General features: G+C 34.8%; 2 protein-coding genes across 6 annotated transcripts in view; one reads left to right on the forward strand and one right to left on the reverse strand.

Annotated features, from left to right (window-relative positions):
* Positions 1–290: 290 nt before the first annotated feature.
* On the reverse strand, positions 291–12283 carry hsph1 (heat shock 105/110 protein 1). The gene is made up of 18 exons (XM_042771705.1): positions 12135–12283; positions 11808–11865; positions 11581–11721; positions 10007–10129; positions 9564–9663; positions 9346–9479; positions 9016–9260; positions 7685–7913; positions 6858–6964; positions 6581–6714; positions 6262–6461; positions 5076–5180; positions 4734–4871; positions 3546–3671; positions 3151–3258; positions 2676–2795; positions 1711–1872; positions 291–1243 (listed from the first exon to the last, which is right to left on the reverse strand). The coding sequence occupies exons 1-18, from the start codon at positions 12281–12283 to the stop codon at positions 1067–1069; spliced, it is 2556 nt and encodes an 851-aa protein (XP_042627639.1). The 3' UTR covers positions 291–1066.
* A 1050-nt stretch (positions 12284–13333) lies between these two features.
* LOC109104103 (beta-1,3-glucosyltransferase-like) overlaps positions 13334–25166 on the forward strand; it is a 67181-nt gene continuing 55348 nt past the window's right edge. For 4 of the 5 annotated variants that reach the window (XM_042771371.1, XM_042771368.1, XM_042771372.1 and 1 more), the window contains exon 1: positions 13335–13596. Coding sequence is in view for 4 of the 5 variants with exons in the window: in XM_042771368.1 (XP_042627302.1) it covers positions 13533–13596 (64 nt within the window). In the remaining variant the exon portion in view is untranslated. Of the gene's footprint in view, positions 13597–25166 lie in introns of all 5 variants that reach the window. The other variant, XM_042771369.1, reaches the window with a different exon arrangement.

The following is a 25166-nucleotide window of genomic DNA, read 5'->3' on the forward strand; positions in this document are numbered from 1 at the left end:
ATATGACCTCATGATTTAAAAAACATGCACTTTCAATGTTTATTTTCATTTTAAGGGTTTATGTTTTTGATAGTTTACACAAAAATGAAAATTCTGTCTTCATTTACTCTCCCTCATGTTAATACAAACCTGAAAATCGTCGTTCTAATTTTGAAGAATGTTAAAACTGTCGGTGGGGTCCAAAACAACATTTTATATAATATATTTTTTTGTTCCACAGAAGAAAGCCATAGATTCGGAATAATATGAAAATGAGTAACTACCCTTTTAAGAGACTCTTGTAAAAAGCGTGGATTAGAAAGCTGTAGAGGTGTTTATTTTGTGATTTCAAACTTGCAGCAAAAGTTTCAGGCACAACACAAAGGAACAAACATCAATTTTCTGCATCAACAAATTTCACAAAGACAGCTGGTGCATCTCCAACTGCACAGATATAGCTCAGTATGTGCTATAAATAAATTGTGTATTTAACATGACATATCCTATTGAATGCACAGCGAAAATAAAGCAGAACAGTCAAATGTATAGCAGAAGCTCTTGAACATCCATTTCTGATATTGCAAGCTTTCACTTTGTTTAGAGCCACAGTTTCAGTATGAGTTTTCTTTTATTCAGTGCAGTAAATCTGTCAATACAGTAGCTGTTCTCTCAGTATAGTTGTTGACAGGTACACTACATCTACATCTATTAATTTGTTTATCTAAAACAGCCATTAAAGCATTTCATTATATATATATATATATATATATATAAAATTTTCATGTTTTTGTCAATAGAACTGCGTTCAATGTCAGAATTTATTTGGACAGCTTTGAGACCAGACTAAAATTGTTGAGAAAAACAGTGGAGCTTTAAGTATTTCAAGATAGATGCTACATGAAGATGTAGTAAAAGTGCACAAAAAGTTTTATCACTCTTAACATAAGAAACATACTTCAAATGTGCCTGTTAACATCAAATACAAGAAACAAAATGCTTCATTTACTGGTTTATATGACTGAATGATGCACCAGCAAACACATTAAATGCAAATCCAGCCATATTGCATTACCAAAATGATAAGCGGTTAAATATTGATGTGGCTGTTTTTTGCTTCATTTTGAACAAAATCTGTGTATTCCATTGTCACATCTTCTGGGCTTTTTTTGTTGTGTGGCTGCTCCGGCTGAATGCTGTCATCCATGGGAGAGTCAACTCTGGGTCTGGGTTTGGTAACTATTTCATCACAAATGTTGTTGAGTACCTGGAGAAATATTTAAGAAAAATAGTAAAAACTATTGCAAACAAATGCAAATATAATTGAATTTATTATAAACTGGGTTTAATTAAACGCTCATTAATTGAAATGGCTTAAAGTCCTGTTTTGTTATTAATTTTACATTAAATAAAAAATATTTTTAAATTTAAATACAAATTTATTTTTTAAATTAAACAGATAAATAATTAATAATCAACTTTTGCAGATGCTTGAATATATTTAGAACTGCATTACTAAAGTGAGAAATGCCTCACGGTTTAAAAAAAAAATAATTAAAGAAAAAAAAACTGATTTTAAAAAGCATTTATATTTGGGTGATGACAGATAAGACAGAATACACCACACCCCTGTGGCTGCTCGGACACAGAAATCAATTCTGATTACATGTAAAGTTATTTTTAGACGTGTCTCCCCAGTGAAAAGCATTTTTGTTGCTTTTAGTCTTTCCTTACCTGTAATTTCTCCTCGATCTGAGTGCTGTGTATGGCAGGTTCCTGATCAGATCTGCATTTATCCTGAGAATCCTTTATGTTTGTCATCCACACTTGTGTATCTTCAACACACACTCTGACCTTGTCCATGTCCATGGCGTCAATATGGCAGTAACTGTCACTCTGAGAGACAAAGTTTGCAATATATTACAACACACTTAAAACACACATTCAACGACTTAAGGGATAGTTCATTTTCAGTTGCTGGCCCCCATTGACTTCCATAGTATGAAAAAAACCCCACTATGCATGTCATGGTGAACTATCCCTTTAAACTGGTTTTAAAACTTACAGTATATTGAAGTGCATTACAAAAGTATACCATGTTTTTTTTATAGGGTTGTACTGAATTTAAAATGTAACGGATATTAAAATGAAATTTTGTATTTTGTCTAAATTAATTAATAAAACATTAAAAACTAAATTCAGTAGTTTTAAATCACAACGTCATAATGTGCAACTGCAACAAGAAAAATGAATATTATATTTTACATATTATATTGCAAATAATAGCATACCTATTATTGGCATTATTTACATTTATTAAACTACTACTAAATAAGACACAATCACCGATTTGTATACTTTTCTAGTCAATTTAGGAACTTAAAAGAAAGTATTGCAGCACTTCTGATATTACAGTCTCCTTAGGATGAATTGCTGTGTTGTAGCATTCCACATTTGCAAGGCGCTTTGGATAAAAGCATCTGCTAAATGAATACATGTAAAAGCAGACGCTATTTACAGTCAGTCGTAAGAGACTGATGGCTGAAATCTGACTGTGTAACTGCATGAGATCCATTGTAATGTATAAAACAATTTAAAATAATAACTCCCTGCACTGTAATGTGCCTTGCAGAGCATGATTGATCCAAATGAGATGTGATATATGATATAAGAAAATGAGAGAGAAAACTCATTCTTACTCCATTCTTATACTCCTCCATAATAGTCATGTAGCTTTGTATTTTGGCTGACAGCTCCTCAAACATTTTAGGTCTCCGTATAGACTCCTGGTATCTGTTTTGCACAGGTTTACCCAGTTTCTGTTGAATAAAACAAAAGGCTTTAATACATCACTGTTTGTCAGCATGAATGCATTTGTGCAGTACACAGCAACCAATTAGTGCTCTTCCTAAAGTGCAACAGAGGGCTTTTGAAAGCTACACAAATGACTCTCTTAGTCTTTAAGGGAAGCGCATGCCATCCCAAATGCCGCTAGCTGTCAAGACAGCGCGAGTCAATTAAAACATAAAACTGCGGCCACACATCAAACGGAGCGTAATGTGAAACCAATCACTGTGTACGAGCCCGGTTATCTCTGAGAGAACACAAAATCAATTTGTCGTGGCACACAAAGGCTAACCTATGATCAAATGTGTTTGAGGACAAATGACTCACGTGTATTTCTTCCAGCTTGTTAATGTACGTCTGCTTATCTTGGTCTGCTCCCTCTTCGTACAGCCAGTTCTCCGTGCCATCTAAAAGCTCAGAGAATGCCTGATGGTCCTGGAGAGAAGAAAAAACAAGCATTTGTTTTATGCTGCATTTAGATTTGTGGTCCATTCATCTGCAGAGCTCATATGAACTACTAACTAATTTAAATGAATGAGAGTTAATTTCATTTATGCATTAACTGAAAATGGCCTTCAGAGGTTCAGAAATCAGAAACAGGCTTCTGAAACATGAATAAATCACTGTATGTTGATAGCAGTCCCTGTGAGCTAAATAGATTACTTGTCACTCTACAGGTAATGCTGTGTAATCTGGGAAAAGCTGCATGCAAGATACATTACTTGAGCATTTATAAACTTCTGATAGGGGCCCTCCAGCTTGTGTTTGTAGTAATAAACATTCTCCTCGACTGCATTTTTAGCGTTGTTACGGTCTTTCTCCTGGCAGTCTTGCTGTATCATTTTGCTCTGTCAGGAAAGAAGAAGAGGAATTTAAGTGAGTGCCAGATGGTGAGAATGACTGATGCCTTTTTGAATAGCTTTGATATTCAAAAATCTACCAGAATGTCTTTATTCTTGTTTATGGCTTCATATATTGTCAAGATACCAAAATCACACTTTTAAGGCTAAAAAAATATCTATCACAGCTTTTGAAACATTATTTGACATCAACATTTACTTAAACAATCAAATACTAAAAGAGCTATATTTCTTTTGCTTTCATCAGTAAAACTGTTGTACATGTACAGTGGGTTTTAAAAGCCTGAGACCACTCTTAAAAGTGCTTTTGTTTAGATTTTATTCAAATTTAATACAGGTTATTTAATTATGAATTTTATTATTAGCATAACAATTTGACAGTTGTTCAATTCATAAATTCATTAAGGTTTTAGATTTTAATATTTTTAAGTCTTTTCCGAATGAGTTCAAATGATCTAATACTACCTTTTTTTTAAATAAGAATTTATATTTTTATTACATTAAACAAAATTGGCAGTAAAGACATTTATATAGTTACAACAAATGTGTATTTCAAATAAAAAATGTTCTTCAAACTTTCTGTTTATCAAAGAATCATGACATGCTGCAATTGTTAATAAAAATATTTTCTTTAACATCAAATCCAAATATAAAAATGGTTTATGAAGGATCATGTGATACTAAAGACTGGTGTAATGACTTGTATTCATATTAAGAACAGTTCTTTTTAAAATAGAAATGACTGTTTTTACTGTATTCTTTGGTCAAATAAACAGCCTATATTTATTTGAATTTTCTGGTATTTGTATACCGGGGCCTTAAAGGTGGGCATTAGATGCTTCTTTCAAAAATCTAAAAACAACTCTAACCTTTCCCCAGATTTTAAATGGTAACAATGTTTTTAATTTGATTAGTAAGAAATTTATTTAATATTTCTTACTTTTTGTCCTGAAATTATTTATTTAAGGTGTAATTTAGATTTTAAATGCCAGATTTTCAGACTTTTCTGATGCATACACATGATGTTAAACAAAGTTTATTCAACAGTACCTCCTGCTCCATGTAATTGCTGAGGCGATCCTTTGGTAACTGCTGGGTAAACGTCTCCTCGATGGGCAGAACAACATGCTTGACCTTCATCTTGGCTTTTTTAGCATCAGGGGGGTGATTGTTTACTTCTCCATTCATCTGTGAAGAACAGACGTCTGTTAGGATAATGGTCTGGCAGTCTGGCAAACTGACAGAAATACAGTACATATTAAGATATTTCACAAGATGTGACACAAATAACAATTTTTTACATAAACTAGATACATGCCTATTTGATATGCACATATAAAGCTAAATGTATTGCAAAAGCAGTAAGTGAGAGATGTACTGTAGCTCACTTACATTTGCATCTGTTTGATTCTGCTCTTTTTCCATGGGGGGACACTGTGCTTTTGGCAGGTTTTCTTTGTCTACCGAGAGCTGAATATTTGCCTCCTGTATCTTGTCCTAGAAATGATAGTCCCAGGGAGCTGATAGTTACATTTCTACACAATTACATTAGTGCATCACAACAAGGAGCCAATCGCCCACTGTCACCCTCATAGAAACCCCGGTAGTCAATGTTATTTATCATATAAAGCATAACTATGAAAACCGCATATATTAGCCAAGCTATAGTATTGTAAACGAATACTTTTTTATCCCCACCCCCATCACTTTTATTACTAAAAGCTTGAATATAGCTGTTTAGTAATGAGGTCAATTTGTAGAGCACCCTGGAAAGCTAATTCACTTGTGTTCCCTCTGGAATTTCGAATGGGTTTTTAGAATAACGGTTTTCGATTTTTAGGTAAATTAAAGAACGTGGCTGCATTACTTGAAGAAATTTTGCAAATGCTGTCGTGTGTTAACATCGTTATATAGCAGTCCTTATTTTTTTTTATTATGTTTGAGGTATGAATGTGTGTAAAACTAAGCTCTGTTAACTATTTATTGTAATTTACTTGTATAGAAACTCACCCTTGTTAAAACTGAATAACATCTGGCTATAACTATATCAAACACATGGTTTGCAAAATATATTAGTCTTTCCTAAAAATGTATTTGAAGCTGTTGCGTGCTAGTTATAGTCCTTATATAGCAGTTTTTATTTTTTTAAATAAGGTTTGAGATATGAATGTGTGTAAAATTAAATGTGAAACTAAAAAAAAAATCAACAAAAACAAAACCAGGGTTTTCACTATGCAATATTACAGTTGTACCTAAAATTAATTTGAAACTGTTATGTGTTAGTTATAGTCCCTATGTAGCAGTACTTAAAAAAATAAAATATTATGTTTGTGGCATTAATGTGTATAAAACTAAGCTCTATTGACCATTTTTCTTTACGTATATGTATGCAACCTTTTTACATAAAAAAAAAAAAATCAATAGAATATATTACATAGCATCCCCTTGTTAATGACTGAATAACATCGGAGAAAGAAAATATCTGTCACAAAAAGATGACAAGAATTATATGACACATTAATTAGCTTTTGCTGTTAATACACTCATGATTATGAAACAAGCACAATGTGGTACCCACCTCTATGTTAATATCATCAGCGCCGTCATGACTGTAAATCTCATTTATTTCTGTGGATTCAGATTCATTTGAGCTGACCCTCAGGACCATAGTAGCTGAGCTCACGCTGACTATACCACTGGCGTTTACTTGAACTTTTACTTTCAACTTTGCTTTTTCTCCATTCTCCTGAGGTTGAATGTTCTGCACTTTGTATTCAGCTGTGAAAGCATTTTACACAGAATTAATTAACATTCAAAATATGATATCAGTATCATCTGTATCTGTATCCGCAATATAAATGCTGCTATGGCCTGAAGGAAAACCCCTTGATTCTCACCGATCTTCGCCTCAGGAAAGGGCAGAGATGTCAGATCCGAATAAAACACTTCCAGAACAAAAGGCTTGCTCCTGTAAAACGTTATCATTTTGGCTGATGGACAGGGATGATTCCTGCCAAATATCTCATAACAGCTGGAAGGTGTGGACAAGTAAGAGGTGCATTAGTATGTGAGATGCAGAGTACAGCCTATGCAAGTGGATATGTAGTGTAAAAACCAAAAAGCATGTTTGCATGTGGTTGGTTCTGATATAAAGTAGCTAGCTGAGAGGCTTACGATTTGCCTTCATCTGCTTCACTGGTCCAGGAAAGAGAAACAGGGAAAGGGATAGCATCGGTGATGGAGAAGTCTCGCACTCTGAATGCAGGTGAGAGCATGGCACACTATGGAAAAAACATTATACAACACATTAATTTTTCATGCAATCAATATTTTATTTTTGTATAGATTCACACTGTTTTCACATTCTGCAAGAAATATAGTGTGCAATGTGCCTCAAAACACACTACTATTCAGAAGTTTGGGGTCAGTAAGATTTTAGTTTTCTTCAGCAAGAACATTAAATTGATCGAATGACAGAAAATTCATTTAGAATTTACAAAAGATTTTATTTGAGATAAATGTTGGTTTGAAATTTCTATTCAAAGAATTCTGAAAGAAATTGATCTCAGTTTCCTCTAAAATACAAAAAGCAGCACAGCTGTTTTCAACTGGTAATAAATGTTTGACCATTTTACCAGCTTAACCATCAGAAGAATAAATTATATTTTAGAAACCATATATTAAATTGTAATATTATTTCACAGTCTTACTGTTTTACTGGGTTTTTGATCAAATAAAGGTAATCTTAGTTAAGCTAAACCTTTGAATGGTAGTGTACATAATTCTTGCTGTTTTTCTAATTATATTCCATTTGAAGTTTCTTATCTAATTTCTGCTTATATATAAATAATAACCAATAACAAAACAAAAAAAAATCAACCATTGAATGGCTTATTTATAGCTGCATATTCAGTAGGGAGAGGAAAAATATTTCACATTATTACACTCTTCAGCTTAAAAAAAAAAAAAAAAAGCTGTTACATAGAGTAAAATGCACTTACCTGTAATGCACAGCCTCTGGCCACTGCTTCGTCAGCATTTAATGTAGTGCTCACATCCCTCTTGAAGAATTTACTGATCTGGGCCTTTACAGCAGGGATCCGTGTGGCTCCTCCTACAATCTCCACAGCACTGATGTCCTGAAGCCGCACTTGAGCCTGTTCTACAGCCGTCATCAGAGGAACCATCACTCTCTCAATCAGGTCAGCACATAGCTCCTCAAATTTGGCCCTGTGTGGAAGAGGAAGGCATTTACTTATGACTTCTTAGTTTGTTGATCAACTATGTTTAGTATCATAAAATTAAATAGCCCAATTGCAGTTCTGCTATGTCAATAATATAGACATGCATTTAGCTGCAAATAAATATGATAAGTGTAGACAGATATCCAATTAAGATGAGACTTTAGGCATGTTGCAAAACATAAGCAGGGGACTCTTAAATTTCATAATTTGTGGTTGGAAAAACCACATTCCCTGAAAACAGCCATAGAATACAAGCTTGTGTTGATGTGCATTACTTAGTATGTGGAAAAGGCAACTCCCAATATAAGATGAATATTATATTTATATTTATCAATAATATATTTATAAATATTTGATTATTTATAAAATAATAGCAGCTTTATAAATGTACTATCAAAGTAGGGATACACTGTATTAAGAATTAGACCAATAAGATGATAAAAATTTTCATGCCTGGTAACCGATACATAGCAGATATTAAAATTCTATGCCGAAAAATGAATTTTAAAAATGAATTCTGATGATAAGCTAATAAATATTTTTGTGTTATGCATAGAACTGATAAACCGATAACCAATAAAAAGGTGATCAAATTCTATACTTAAAAAAAAAATCAATTACAAATATTTAATTTAATATTTAAAATGATTCCCCTCCACACATGCATCTGCAAAAATGACAAAAAATGCAGTATTATGCATGCCAGGACAGTAGTTGCTGATTTGTAAAGTAACACTACATGTTTTCAAAGATTTGCATTTTCAGCCCCCTAAAATGCTGTTGTCGTGTAAATAAATGACCAAAATTCTTAAAATGTTTTTCCATTTTTAGTTGAAAATGGGGTTGTGTAAACACCACTTTAAATACTTTCAATATATACTGTGTGTATATATATATATATATATATATATATATATATATATATATATATATATATATATATATATATATATATATATATATATATATATTTTTTTTTTTTTTTATTCAAAAATTATCTTGTATTGGCCAATAATTGATATGGTACAGAAAGATATATTGTGCATTAACAATTCATAGCTCTAAATAACAGTCTAACACTCACATACCTGTTCATTTTCCCACATACGTCTTTATCATCCATAAAGCACTCAATGTTGAGGAGAATGTCTGTGGAGTTGCTGCTCATCAGTTTCTTGAGTTTCTCACACTCTTGTGTCAGTCGCAACATGGCTCGAGCCTTGGACTTTACATCCATCTTATACTTGGACTTAAATTCAGCACAGAAGTATTCCACCAGCTTCTGATCAAAGTCTTTCCCTCCCAAATAAGGATCAAAGGCGGTTGACAGAACCTGCAAAATACAGAGCATTCACTGATGTGCGTGAAAATGCAAAGTTGGAGATTTACACAAGCGTCTGACTTTGAGTGAGACTCACCCTAAGTTTACCTTTGTTGAAAGCACAAACAGAGACCTGGAGAGCAGAGTGGCCCATGTCCACAAATGCCACAATCTTTGGATTCTCATCACAGCCTGGAAGACCTTCCTTGTATATGCCATAGTTTAACGCCACTGGAATGATAAATGACACTGTCAACATCGCTTCGGATGTGGCAAAGGCACTGTTGTTGTGAGTTTGATTAATTAAAACGATACCTGCAGTGCTGTCATTCATTAGCTTCAGGCAGTTCAAGCCGGCAATCTTGGCAGCATCCAGCACAGACTTCCTTTCTGAATCAGTGAAGAATGAGGGGATCTATGCATGACAAAAATCATTCGTATGGCCAAAGAAATGACAAACAAACAAACAAACCATTGGATTGGTGGCTTGCACATTTGTGATTTACGTGCAAATTAAAACAGCCCTGGTTAAAATTTTCTGCTGTATGATAATGAAGCAATGCCTTTGCTTTAAACTATCATCATGACAAGACTAAAAATTACTATAATACATTATCATCACTATAAATATTTTTGGGGGGAATTTCTAATTAACTAAAAGCCTCTATTTCTGGTACATGCCTCTGGTATCCATTAAATATCATAAAATAAAATAAAAGATTTCTTGTAATATTCACAGATCCAGTGCAAAAACGTACAGAGATGACACACTCCACCACTTTCTTCTGCAGATTAGCTTCTGCAATGTCTTTCAATTTGGTCAACAACATAGCCGTGACCTGCTCGATGCTGAAACGGTGCTCCTGGTCGAGGTACATGACCTAATCAAGACATTGAAAGTGTCACAATTTTACTCTGTCTTTCAAAAATAACCACATTACACATATGTCCCGAATACTTATAAGGATAGTTCACTCAAAAATGAACATTTGCTGAATGTGCTGAAAATGTATTCACCCTCAGGCCATTCAATATGTAGATGAGTTTATTTCTTCATCAGATCAGATATGGAGAAATGTACATAATTTCCCTCAAATGGATCCTCTGCAGGAAATGTGTCATCAGAATGAGAGCCCAAACAGATGATAAAAACATTACAATAATCCACACGACTCCAGTCCATCAATTGATAGTTTTCACGTGATGGCACACCATTACAGGAACGCCCACACAGAGGACAAAACAAGGCTTTCCTCCACTGACCGCCAGTTATTTTTATGAGGTTGCATTAAGCATTAATGTAGTAACACAGTTAAACTCAAAAACAAAAATCAAAATACAAAATAATAATAATGCATACTTTGTACGGGCAAGCAGATGAACACAGAATATAAACGCAATGCGCAAAGTTTAATATTAAATGTTTTCCCAAATAAAACCATTATAAATGAACACTTAACCATTTAGCACTTTGCGTTCATATTCTGGACTCTTCTGCTTGCCTGCATAAAGCACGCATCAGCAAAAAGGTGTGTACTGAATTTGATCTTTTAATATGACCGTTTTAAAGGCACTTTAAGTGTTTCCCCATTAAATGTTTTAGAATGTCCCCTTGTTTTTAGTGATTGAAATATTGCGGTGGGGGGTTTATATGGATTGCTAATGGCCAGTACCGGTAGTTGTATTTTGGTCACATATCTTTTATTTTATTCTTTTGAGAGATGATCTAAATATTTTTTAGATTGGAACAGATAGAAAATCAACAGGTTGAGAGTTGTGCAGCAGTTCTGTTGACGTTTTGCCCGCCGGTCACGTGACTGAAAACTATCAATTATTGCCTTGTGAACTGAAAATCTGTGCGTTTGGAAGAAACAAATCCATCAAGGCATTTTAACTTTAAACCTTCGCTTCTGGTCCATAATTCACAATAATGCTTCTTCCAGTGAAAAAGTCCATCCCCTTGTTGTCCTCTCACATCAAAATCCACCATTTCGAACTGGTTTAAGCTGTTTTCTTGATCTGTGCAAATTTCTCTCCTGATTCAAACAGAAGTTTTTCTCTGGAGAAGGCATCATTATGGATATTTTGCTTACTCATATTTGACATCTTTCACTTTACAAGATATTAATTGATGGACTGAAGTGGTGTGGATTACTAGTGGATTATTGTGATGACTTTATCTGTTTGGACTGTAAATCTGACAGCACCCATTCACTGCAGAGGAGATTTGTGAGCAAGTCATGTAATGCTAGATTAATCCAAATCGATGAAGAAGCAAACCCATGTACACCTTTAATGATACATTAATGGGACTAATGAACACAGTGTTTACCTTGACTCCAACCTTCCCATCGTTTAGTGGTACCAGGTCATATGGTAAACTAGCCTTCTCTGCTTGCACAGAATGATCCTGAAACAATCTGCCATGTAGTCTCTTAAAATGAGAGACTGTGCTTGCAGTATTGGTTATCATCTAGAACAGGTAAAAACATACGAATGGTAATATGGCTCACCTTTGCTTCATTCATAATCATAACAGATGAGAATAGGAAAGCCTACCTGGTTTTTCGCAGCATTACCAATGGTCCTGTTCTTTGCATTAAATGAAACAACAGCTCTAAAAGAAAATGTTCAGGCATATTAAGCTTCTGAGGGATTCGAATTACATATTTTCGCTCACGTGCACCTGTTTCAGAATGACACTGACAAGTGTATGAAAAGAGGAAACTTGCAACAATGCAACTAGACTTTAATGATACTTATACTTGACTTGCAGTTTAGGTGGATATTCACACGTACAGTATCAATGTTCATCTAATACAATGAAGATACATGAAATGAAGGCGTTATCTTTTTATATAATTAGCAAACACAGCATCCACTCACGGCGTGCATCTGTCCGTAAATTCATTGGACGCGGTCTCGATTCCTCCGCTTTTGACCACAGCAATACAGCAATTCTGAAATCCCACATCAAGTCTCCTCCGGGCGCCGAGCGGTGCGTTCAGATAAGAAAAACCAATAAACAAACCCATAAAAACAAACAAACAAACCCACCTATACCTCTCTGTCCGGTCACCACAGTTAATCAAAAGCTAGCACACAATTTCAGTAGGCTACTCGCGACCCATTTATATCGCTTTTCAGCGAATTTTCCAGAAACTTCCATCCGCAGCAGCGGCGGCCCTGCTCGGTCCCACCCGCGCGGTGTGATTGCGTTGACAGTTCCAGAGCTTTCGGCGCAGCTTACTCAGAGCTCGGAGCGTCGCGTGGGTTGCTGTGGTAACCAAACTAGATAACGTTATAGGCATTAAAAGCACAAATATGATCTCCAGTCGCTATTTTAATGGCATCGAGAGATTTATTATTTGTTCGGCGGGACAGATGTTTACTTTTTAAAAATTCTATATATTTTCATTTTGACTAACGTTACAGTTCAATATCTTACGTTGAACAAATCCGATTTCTAGTCATTTTATCATTATCTAGACACATTTATTAGTGGTTTGGTCGTACAAATGTTTACTTTTTAAAATTCTACATCACAACATTTGTTTTCAGATCGATTAGTTTAATATTTCAGTGTCAGTTCTCACAAATCTAACTGAATCGTTTCTTGGCGAGGAGTTTAATGAGGTTCGGAGGGTCAGATGTTTACTTTTTTAAATTCTACATTATAACATTGTTTTTAAATGGATCAGTTCAGTATTTCAGTGTCAGTTCGCATATTTCACGCGAAGAAAAGACTTCATAAATGTAACTTAGGCTAATTAGGGTGATAGTCGCTACAGTTTGTCGTATTAAAACGTAATTATATAAAGATTATACAACGATGCACCATTCAGTATTTCTGTAAGATTGCGTTTACGATTGTGGGATTCAGGTTAACATTTTAAAGAGTTTATTTCATGGCTGAAGCCAAAGTTTGATCGTTTACGCCTCCTGTCAACCTTTACCATGTTTCATTTAAAGTGAACGAAGCTGTTCTGCCGTTACGTCTGACAGAATTATATTTTGTGAACTATCCCTTTAAAAAAACACACATTTTAATCACGCTTGTTATGTTGGTGCCAAGCACTGCCCCTTTTGTAGTAGGTAGCGATATGGCCACTGGAGGGCGCAGCTGAGACGCGCGTTCAACAGGAAATGTCCTCGCAAAACAAAGCTGGGTAATGATCGGCACGCACAGCAGTGTTGGATACAGAATCAGATTCAGTGCAAGCCCTCTGCTACAGCACATTTACAGCGAGCTGGTAGCGCGCGCTACCCGCGCTTCTTCCTACTATGTTTTCCAAAAACTCTCAAACCGGATACAGTGTTGCCCGATATTTCTTGCTTTGGTCGCTTAGTAAGTATTTCTCTACTCATTTACCAAAAGGAAGTTTTTCAGCATAGGTTGATTTCTTTTGCTGCTTGTTTGATTGAGAAAAGGAGCGGTCTTAAAAGGTTTTTACTTCTTTTACAGATGGAAAAGCAGATGCTGAAAATAAACTGTTACTAGTTACAAGGGTATTATCCTATTTTAAATAAGCTGCCACAAATGTCACTTCCTTTTTCTTGTAACAGCTTTGCTGTACTCCTTCAAGTTATGCGGAGTGCTTTTAAATTGATGTTACAACTTCATTTGACAGTTGTATGAATTAAATATCGAAATATGTGACGCATGCATTGTATTTTAAACTTAATTGTCTAGTAGACAGGATGTATGAATTAGCTTCCTACCTAGGCAACATTTTGGGTTTCATAGGTGGTTGGTTGATTCAAAAAAGATGCCTGTCTAGACAGAATTTTTGTGCATTGGAGGTTTGATTGATTATGTCTCGAAAACCTAGTGAGCTGTTTGTCTTGACAACAGTTTTTTGGGCATCATAAGTGTTTTACAGTGAATAAACTGCCACAGCCAGAGTTTCTGGTCATCACTGTAAATAATTCATTGAACAGACTGATGTGCAAGAGTGTGAAGCACAACAATCTTGAGTAGATGTGTGAAAATCTGAAGTATTGTTGGAAGAAGATGTAGCCCAGACAAATAATTAACGTTACACGTTTTATACAGAGCACCAGTGAAGATAGAACTGCTTTAATGTATTGATCAATGCTTATAAAGACGGTTTAATATGGACAAACATTTGTGGATATTAAGGTTATAAATCAAACTTGCAACCACCCGACTGTATTATATGAATTGTGTGTTTGCAGCTGATGTGATATTGTCTGTATGCCTTCATGCCAGTCACGTAAATGCAATTCAGGTTGTTGGACTGAGCACCTCATCTGTTTCTACAGTAAAAAGCCTGTGGATCCCACTAACCTAATGTGTCTAGCTAACACCTGAACCACAGGCAAATTGTGCTATGTGTCTGATAAGAAATATTATCAGTGGCCCTTATTTTGTCTCAGTTTCGCTACTGAGGCATTTGCCACTTCTCAAAGTGCCTCGATTTGTTTAGATTTGCAGGGAAAAGGTGGATCCTCCAAATTCATGAAATATGCTGAAGAATCTCAGACATAACCGTTCATGAAATTATTGATGTGCACAGAAGATACACCTCGCTATTTGAAGAGACTTGTGGTTACTAATATATTGGGGTACTGACCTAGTTTTAGTAGTACTTGCACCTGCAGAGTTCAACAGCAAGGAGAAACATGAGGGAGTTTCAGGTCAAAACCGCCCCCTGCTATATCGGGCCAGTTTTCATTATCTGTACATCTTACATTTGTCAGTCTTGGCCATTTGTTTTTATGCCCTTGTTTTTGTGTGATGCATTGAACATTGTTGTTGTGAATTTGTCTAACTGACTGACATGAGGTTTGGTTAAAATGGCAAAACTTGTTATGATAGTCTTCATTAAGATTGAGTTGAAAATTATAAACCCTTAAAGTATTATTTATTTATTTATTTTTTGTATAACATAACATCGTTTTCCACCAAAAGTGTGCTTTATTTATAGTCATCATGGTTAAGTTAAATCATAGCTACATTTAAATAACAAAAATTTATCATTTAATAAAAACAATTATCTCACTAAGATTCTTATAAAAAAGAAAAAATACAAGAAAAATAATTTTATAAATTAAAATTTAGAATAAAAATAACTGATTATTGCAAATTAAAATCTGGTATTTTTTGTGTCAAAATGTGACAAAAAAAGTCTCCCTACGATTCTAAAGGAAAGAAAAAAATAGAAGAATTTTTAATAAATATAGAATAAAAATAATAAAATTAATTTTTGCAGATTAAATCTAGAATTGTTTTATGACGGAAATCTAACATTTAAGGGAAAATTGTTTTTGTAAGATCTATATGAAAATATGAAAAAATACAAGAAAAAATAATTTAAACAATGTAGAATAAAAATAGAGTAGAACAGATTTTCCTGCCAAATGAAAACATGCAAGTGCAAATTACACAAACAGACCAAACTGGGATGGTATAGAAAAAAAATCTGTTGAGCCGGGAGCCCTGATCTGACTTAAAAGATGTTGTACTATTTTCATTTTTTTCCCCCTGGGCCCTGTAAGGAATTTCTTGTGTTAAGGTCTTATGTAGATGTAAATGGCAGGGTATCAGCGCTGTCCTGTCCTGCTGTATTTTTTATGATGTGCAGAATAAAACTTAGACAACATATCTTTTGTGTGTACCTGCATGCAGAAGGAATGATAAGTCAAAGGCCACTGCAGTTTTGCTGTGAAGCACAGCTAAAAACAAGGCCATTTAAAATGTGCATCAAAGATATTTTGTTAGTTAATGAGATATACTGCCAAAAGATGGTATTTTGTTAAAGGATTAGTTCACTTCCAGAATAAAATTTTTCTGATAATTTACTCACCCCCATATCATCAAAGATGTTCATGTCTTTCTTTCTTTAGTTTCAAAGAAATTAAGGTTTTTGAAGAAAACATTCCAGGATTTTTCTCCATATAATGGACTTGCAGCTTCTAAGGGCTGTACACGATCCCATCCGAGGAATAAAGGTCTAGAGAACTGATTGGTAATATTCTTTAAAAAAATAACAATTTATATACTTTTTAACCACAAATGCATGCATAACAACAGACACACCATTCAAAAAATCAAATTCAAAAAAAAGTCATATGACCTATACAAAAAAAGCAAAGTTAGCTCTTCATCTGTGTATTCTGGTTCAAAAAGGTAGGGTAGGGCAAAAAAACTAATTTTCTCCTCCAACTTCAGAATAGTCCAAAATTTTTTGTAAAGGGCATTTGACTTTCTTTGCACATTCACTTTATAAACACTGGGTTGGTACTTCAGCCTACGTCACGAGTGACCTTTCCATGCGAGAAGTTGAGTTAGTGCGAGCGCTTGTGGTTAAAAAGAATTTATTTTATTTTTTTAAGAAAATGACTGATCATTTCAATAGAAAAGACACTTGTTCCTCGGCTGTGATCATGTAGAGCCCTTTGAAGCTGCACTGAAACTGCAATTTGGACCTTCAGCCTGTTGAGCACCATTGAAGTCCATTATATGGAGAAAAATCCTGAAATGTTTTCTTCAAAAACCTTAATTTTTTTACAACTGAAAAATGAATGACCTAAGCAACTTGGATGTTAAGGGGTGAGTAAATTATCAGGATTTTTTTATTCTGGAAGTGAGCCTTTATGTCTTTCCCACAGATGTTGTTCTGTTCCCATAGAAGTTATTCCTTCGCTTGAGTCAGGAGACAGTTTAAAACAGCAGTTTTGAAAGATAAAAGTGCTGTTTACACCTGACAGTTAAAAAGATAAACAAACCAGTACTCACTGTCTGAAAAACTGATTGTCAAATGCATATCTAAAGTTATGCAGGGAGTGCAGGAATCCATGGATGGCAAGAAATAAGCTTGGAGGTGTGAATACTTGCGCTCTGCTCTGCTTATCAGTGAGAGGCAGTCTTAGGATTTGGCTTGGGATTGAAAGCCATGGGAGATGGAGACAAACTAGGCATTTATGATGAGAAATGCCAATGCATGATTTTCTCTCAACTTAGTAACCTGCTCTAAAAGGACAGTATAATCTACTTTAATACTTTCAAACAAAGTTTTATGATTTGATATTTATTTATTTATTTTACTGGAACCACAGTAAAATAATTTTACATAATCTGCACAGAAAACAAAGTTGAGCAAAAATCTGAATTTAGGATTTAAAAATTATGTCAAGTTAATGTTTTATGACTTTTCAAAGTCGTATGATAAATGAATTACTAAATTATGTAATTAATTCAGATTCATAATTTACAGTTATGCTTAGATATTATTCCACCTTATTCCACCATGGTCCAAAAAAAAAAAAGTTAATTAAATATATAATACAATTAATATAAATATATTGTAATATAGATAACAGCACTTTAAACATTGATTATGAATATACTTAAATTATTATTAAACTTTTTTTTTTTAATTACACTTGCACCACACAAGGTTCTTTGAATTTCATTCCATTTAATTTTACTTTCTTAAATCTGAATTACAATTCTGTATGCTGTTTTGTAATTTAGTTCAAATTTAAGTTAAATTCAGAAATTGAAATGAAATTTAAAGTCGAAATGGAACTGAAGTTGCAAGAGGTATTTTCTTTTGTATTATGACATAAATGAAATAGCATAATTAACAGAATGAACGTGACATGAATGTATTCTCTTAGCAACATGGCCATCTAAAATGATGAAAGTGATCAATATGATTCATATTCAAATGGGAAGAAAGCACTGCTTTGTTTAGGGTTTGTATATCTGCAGTCTGCGATTTTTGTGACAAATACAGACTATTGCCATCTGCTTGTATAGACAGTTGTTTCCTCTCACGCAAATGCAAACCTATATTCTAGTTGGCAGGTTGCACAGGTGAGAATGTGTTGGTGTGTGTTTTTACATGTATTAAATTACAGTTGTTGTTTTTTAAACTATGGTAACTAGGGTTGCAAAAAGGTGGAAGATTTACAACAAATTTGGGAAACATTCCAGAAATTTTGGAAACATTCCAGGATTTTTTGGAATATTACAGGAATTTTTGGTTCAAGTTTTCTGGAAATTTACTGGAAATTTTCCACCCCTTTGCAACCCTAATGGTAACTTTTTAATGTTGTGTTAGCTAACACATATGTCTTGTTGTGTTGTTAGTTTACTAAAATCATCTGCTGAAGTCTATTGCAGATATAGATGTTCACGGTTGCAGACACACAGTCAACTTTCTGTCAAGTGCTCATGGAACAGCTCTGACCATTCCAATATGGCAAACCAAACAGCTTGCGTATGATTTTTATCTATGTTGTGTTCAAGCTCAAATTTTTAGCCCAAATGCAGAAGATGCGATATGACAATGCAGTCAGCTTTGTTGCAGCTAGTTCTTTGTTGGTGGTTTGGTGTGTCACAGCCTTTGTGAGTTATGACATTTTTACAAGTTAAATTTAATTTAAAGTGGAAAGTATGGATGAAACAGTCACAATCAAATCCATAACATGCAATAGGAAAATATAAATTTTAATTTCATATTGACTTTAAAAGGCATTCAGTTCAGTTTAGTTCTGAAGGGTTCACAGCCTAAGCAGAGACATTGTCACAGTGCTCGCAAAATCGCTATCCCGAAGTCCCGGGCCTATTGTGTTTCCCAGTCGGGCTACCAAAATGTATCACCGCCCTGCCCGACGGGCTATCTTGAATAGTGATGTAAAATTCCTAAGTTGATTCACGTTGTTCACTCGCTTGTAGGTGATCGTTTGCACTTGTTTCTAAGTCTTGCCGATTTAAACATTCAAGCGTTTTAAACCATTCACGTGCACTCATTCAAAGTGCGAACAGAGAACCGCGTTTCAGACAATGTGCGTACAGAATTGATTCCTCTTTCGCGTATCCTTGCTTCAGAATGAACACACACACAAAATTATCTCAAAATAATTGTCTCTGCAAGTATCCTCGTAAACACAACCCCTGTGCATTATTATATTAGATCCGTGCATGCGGTCTTAAAGGGGCAGCAGCCTTTAAATACCTGCTGTTCCATTAGTGCCACCTGCTGTCAGAGAGTGACATTTGCGTCTCATTTACAAAAGCTAAAATCAGACCATTCTGTTTTGCTTCAAATTTTTAAACTATACAATCCAAATAACATGTATTTAGCATCTTTTTTGGGTAGTAATTCAAATGGTTGCCTCTGATTTTAAATAGAGCACAAACAAAGCCCTTGTTTATATGAAGATATTTCTTTTAGTTACAATTTCAAGTTAGTTTTATTATTTAAGATTTCAATTTCACAGAGAAAGATGCACCATTTTGTTTTGAGAAATAATAAAAGGACACCTTTTCATTTATAATTTGTCTAAAATCTCATTTTGTAAAAAAATAAATATATAAATAAATTGTAAGAAAATTGTATGGTGTAATCTGTATTGTGAATTTTATCGCATCGTAAGTTTATTGAATCATTACATCCCGATATGCTACTAGTTTTTGCTGATCATGCTGGTTTGCCCACAGTAAAGTTTAACCGATGTCTTTTTATTCAGGCTAGTTAAATTCATTTTGGGCTACCAAAACCTGAAGAATGCCTGCCCGAAGGCCTACCAGGGATTTTGAAATTTTGCAAGCCCTGCATTAAGCTGTGATACCTTTTTCAATAATGAAATTCTAGTCTGCTCACAACTTGTTGTCATCTAACTGCACTTTCATCCTGTTTCGATCTTTTGAGTGATCAATATTTGTCTATTTAGAGCACAGAAGACCTGTCATGTACATTTAACAACAATCTCTTGATGTAATTATCAGGCCTGTCAATCTCAGCTAAGTCCAGCTTGACAGCTACTTCTCTAAAGTTTTCCTTTTTTTATATATATTGACAGGTCATCAGAAAAAACTTTTCTCCATGTTAGCCACCCACTTCCAAAGTGAGATTGTGAAGTGATGTGGAAGATGAGCAGAGGTACTTTTATTCAAGAGATATGTCATGCTTCCTTCGTGTCTTATTAACTTCATAGAGCCGTGAAATTTTGTGTGTTTTAAAAGCATCCACTCATCCACTTCGAATGAATTGTTAAGAGAGTAGTTCAGGCTTAATATCAGCCATAATTTAGAAGGGATCTGTGATTGACTTAAGTTTTAGATTAAATTTTATGTAGTATCCCTTTGGCATGGGCATATTACCGTTTTCAAGGTATACCGCGATTTGAAAATTTCATGGTTTCAAAACCACTAATATTTTCCATTATACCGTTCCTGCGGTATGCGCTGTTTTCCATGTCTCATCAATGACTGAAAGAGTAGGAATCCCTTAGAATGAGTGCAGTGTAGAGAGTAACACTGACCCCTCCTCCTCCTGTTGGTGCGAGCGAGCGGTCAGTCACATTTGTGTAGGATGGCGGAATTTAAGGAGCTGCCTCCGGAACTTAAGCCCGGGTACACTTCACATTCAGAGTTCCTTTCAGTCTCGTGCACAGCCACGTCCGCACAGCTTTCAAAAGTATACTCAACCGCAGATGAGTGCAGACGGATGAGCTCGAAACATGCACAGTATCACGGGTTGTGCGGCTTTCTGCGAGCCCTCTTGATGACGAAAATAACACAATGCCGACGGTGCGCGGATGGCCGAAGTATACTTTGGCCTTTTTACGATCTGCAACTGGCCGTTTTTTGCCTTATTGCAACTCTCTGTTCTGGACTTGCACAAACTTTGTTGCAATGCAATTATTTTCCAAAATGTCATTTATGTGAAAATATGAAGTCTGTTAACACCCGTTAACACAGGCTAGAGACGCTGAAGACGGACACACAGAGAAAAATACTGTAGCAGGCAGATCACTCACTGTTCATGATGCACGAACTATTAGAAGAAAATCCTCAATATTGATTTGGGGGTTTATATGAATGTGTTTCTGAGGGGAGCTGACTGTCTTCTGAAAAGTTTACGTGGTATTTTCTTTTCATAACGTCTTTGTATAGTTCATATTAAAGCAGTGTTTCAGACACAGCTTTGTTTACAGCGGTAACTGAGAAAACGCTGTATGGTCTGTATCTGGTGTTCCAGAGACGCCTCCTGCTGTCAGAGAGTGAATCTGCATCTCATTCAGAGCTTCTGCTGTTTGTTTCGTTCAGGCATGTAGTATAATATCACAAAGCTTATCAGAAGATTCTGTTTTTGCTTTAAATTGGGTTATTATTAAATCAAATTATGTATATGATTATTATTATTATATAACTCAATGATATGAAATTATATGTATATAAATTATATAAAATTAAATAACTGTAATTACAGATTTAGGTTAAATAAAGATGTCAGTCTTTTTCTTTTTTCTTTTTAGGAAACAAATCAAAGAAAAGATTAACTAATTCTGCTGTTTCTAATATTCTGTATGTTGCTCAAAAACAAAATATATTGTTTTTTTTTTACCCAGTCATTTAAATTTCAGAGCTGTAACAACAATACCGTGAAACCGTGATATTTTTGCTTAAGGCTATCATAACATCAAAATCTCATACTGGCCCATGCTTAGTGTCCCTACTGTTTGTGGTCCTAATCATCATCACGGCAGGCTCTTTACTCAGCAAAAGGGAATTAATACATGCCGACTGAATGCAGAAGCAGCAAATAGTCTATAGCATTGAATGTTATCCTTTAATCTCAGGAACACCATTCAAGTGGCAGTGGTTTGCAGTTCTCTCCTAACTTCTCAGAAATGCTTTGAGGGCTCCTCTGAGTGCCCATTTGATAAATATCAGTGTGCCTTTGTGATTTATGGAATGAGTAATGACTAATAACTCGCTTTGTTTGCTTCACACTTGTGAATCGCTGACTCTCTTTATGCATTCCCTCTTTTGATTAACAGTTGTAGGTTCATTATCAAGTTGCGGAGTATATGGAGTACAACAAATGACTTCTTGTACACTCTGAATGTGTAATTAATTGAACAAATATTAGTAATATTATCACGTAATTTGCACAGCTCGCTATTTACCAAGGCAACGAGCATGATGTGCTGGAAATGTTGTGAAGACCTGGCAACGAAAATACCAGTTCAGGCAGAAAACGACACGCATGCATGAACAATACATTTGGTTTCCGGAAGCAAACCAAAGTGACTGCTCTCATTGTGGCTCTGAGACTTTGGAATCCCATTTCCTCCACAGAGAAAAGCCAATACTGAGGACAATAGTTCAGTTTTAAATAAGTGCCAGTTACAATTCTGATTCAGGCAAACAGTGGCTGATTGGGAAATTGGAAATGTCAGGAGGTGTGGTTGAGGAAACAAAGCTAAGTAATGCATTTCTTCACGAGGTTCAAACATCTTCCTGTCAGCCTTCCACAGCTAAGTTATACAAATTCCTGTACTTTCAAAGTATGCATTGAGTTTGAAGAACTTTTTTCTTGACTGTTGTATTGTGCAGTTGCTTTTTATTTTTTACATTTACATTACATTTATTTTAGATTGCTTCACTTAAAACTCACTTAAAACTTAAAGTTATTCTTTTAAAACACTGATAATTTAGTAATACTGGTAAATGTAGTCTTTAGCAAATCCCAAAATATGAATATCCATTTGTCATACTGTACATTATAATGTTGTGATGCCTAAATTCACTTATTTTATTTTATTCTTAAGTTATTTAAACACAGTATATAGAATTTTAAAATCTATCATTTATTATTAATTATTTATTATTAATAATATTATTACTATTACTACTGCTGCTACTATTTATTTATTTATTTATTTATTTATTTATAATAATTAAATAAAAACTTTATAATAAGTGTTTTTATAATTATCTTCAGAATCTCAGAGAATACAGTAATTTTTTGCTTTATATGATGAATACTGAATATTTAGGCATCCTGCTGATTTGACATACTACTTTTTGCATACTGTGTAGCAGAGAAATGTGTGTATTTGTTCGCAGGAACTGTGCATCCATTCGTCCTAACAGACTTTGGAAACCCTTTGGTTACTCAAGCATAGCTTTCATCTAAAGCTTCTAATTTTCCTAATTTTTCGTTTTCAGTTCAGGCAAATGATTTTCTCACTGTATTTTATTAGTGATGCAGTCTTAGGGGCCACATGTAAGTAGCCCTTAGAGAGCTTGTAAATGGCCCTCATGTGTGTCTCTCTCGCCCTAACATCCTCAGGGGACCAGCATGAAAAGATTGAAAGTTTGCGACAGACATCAGAGAGCGAGGAGTAAACTTGGATATGTTCCTGAAGGAAGCCAAATGTTGCATATTTAATCCACCCTGGCAGACTCTTGAGTCCATGTGTGAATAAAGCCTGTCTAGCTGCTGAAAGAACTGATTTTTCTTTGTTGAAACCTTTTTTTCTCACTCTACAGTTTCTCTTATTTATGTGGAATTATTTATTTAGAATTCAAGATGAATCTGCTTAATGGTTGTTTTTCTCTTTTAAGATGTTGGCTAAATGAAACGGAATGCTGGTGAATGTGCACAGCTCTTTATATAAAACATATTTCTTGCATTTTACAATCGTCTTAATGGCACGCTTGGGGAGATGTAGTATTATGAGTCTCCCATATTGCTTTTCTTTTGCGATCCTGTCGGAGCACTAATACAGAATATTTGATTTGAGGTGAAATTGTGATCTAGCTTCTGCCGCTGTGAGAGCAGAGCACATTAGGGAAGCAATCCTGATGATAGTCGGTACCAATGTGCATTCGTCAGCTGTAAACAGCCCAATGCTTGGGTGGAACTGTTGGGGGAATTATCTGACAGCAACAGCAGACCTATATATCGTCTGGCCTCGACTCATCCTGCCCACTGATATGCTGAAAATGCCATGGCCCTTTATGATTCAGCCACAGTGGAAAAAGAGCAGCAATAATGTTCAGGGCATAGCGGATCCATCCACCCATGGGTTATTTATTATTAATGGCTTACATTTTGTAAGAAAGAGAGAAAATGACTGCTTAAAGGCTTCTGGGAGATCATTTTAAAACTTCTGGAAATGTGTTTTGGGAGTTGTTTAACATATGAATGCAGTTGTGTGACAGTGGTGGTAAATCCACTCACCTTTACTTGAATCTAAAGTAGTTTGATAGACAGATAGCTATATATATATTTATATATACACCTGTATTTCTTGTTTGGTTCGAATGAATCGAACTCAAGTTCGTTTCTCCCTTTGGTGTGGATCTTTTGGGCAGGTGTGAATATAGCAACTGTACTGAGATCCAGCTGAAGAAGTGGTCTCGGTCCGCTTCCAAACAAACTCTGGTACAGTTCGTTTAAGGTGTGAATATGATCTGACCCAATTGCATAAATCACGCTCAGCAACAGCTCACACATGTAGTGCTGCTGGTTGCATTTCACTGGCTTAAATCACTTGTTTTTAAACCACGTTAGGGATGAATGGATGACCTTAGCACATGTGTGGTTTTGTTTACAATTTCTGGTTCACTTGCAAAAAGGGTAGTGTGAAAACAAACTGTACCAAAAAACAACAACAACAACAAAAAAAAACCATTGTATTTGGTCCGGACCAAAGCAAGTGAACTAGCGGACTTTCCTGGTGTGAATACACCCTTATGTTCACCAAGGCTGCATTCATTTGATAAAAATACAGTAAAAACAGTAATATTGTTAAATATTATTGCAATTTATAATAAATGGATTTCATTTTAATTTTACGTACAAGATGGATGTGGATAGAGTACTGTAGCATTAAAAAAAAAAATACCTAAAATGGTGCACAGGGACTTTAATTGATATTTTTTAAGCTGTGTTCATTCATGTTAAGCATCCAAACAAACTGATTAACTAAATTAATTTGGCCTTTGCAATTAATAGTCTGTGAAAAGGAGAAACATTTAGGTGAGCATATTGGATTATTCCCTGAACTCGCTTGGCAGTAAAGCTGCGTGCAAACAGTGTGACATTAAATATAAAAAAAAAAATATGCACCTATACATTGTTATTA

The sequence above is a fragment of the Cyprinus carpio genome, chromosome A15 (assembly GCF_018340385.1).
Source record: "Cyprinus carpio isolate SPL01 chromosome A15, ASM1834038v1, whole genome shotgun sequence".
NCBI classification, from domain to species: Eukaryota; Metazoa; Chordata; class Actinopteri; order Cypriniformes; family Cyprinidae; genus Cyprinus; species Cyprinus carpio.

Bases quoted from the DNA above. Each gene is read 5' to 3' on its own strand.
- hsph1 (XM_042771705.1), bottom strand. From the start codon at position 12,283: ATGGGTTTGTTTATTGGTTTTTCTTATCTGAACGCACCGCTCGGCGCC. The intron at 11,722-11,807 runs GTAGGCTTTCCT...TACCTGTTCTAG, and splicing joins GTAATGCTGCGAAAAACCAG to ATGATAACCAATACTGCAAG. The intron at 9,261-9,345 runs GTGAGTCTCACT...TGTATTTTGCAG, and splicing joins TCAACAAAGGTAAACTTAGG to GTTCTGTCAACCGCCTTTGA.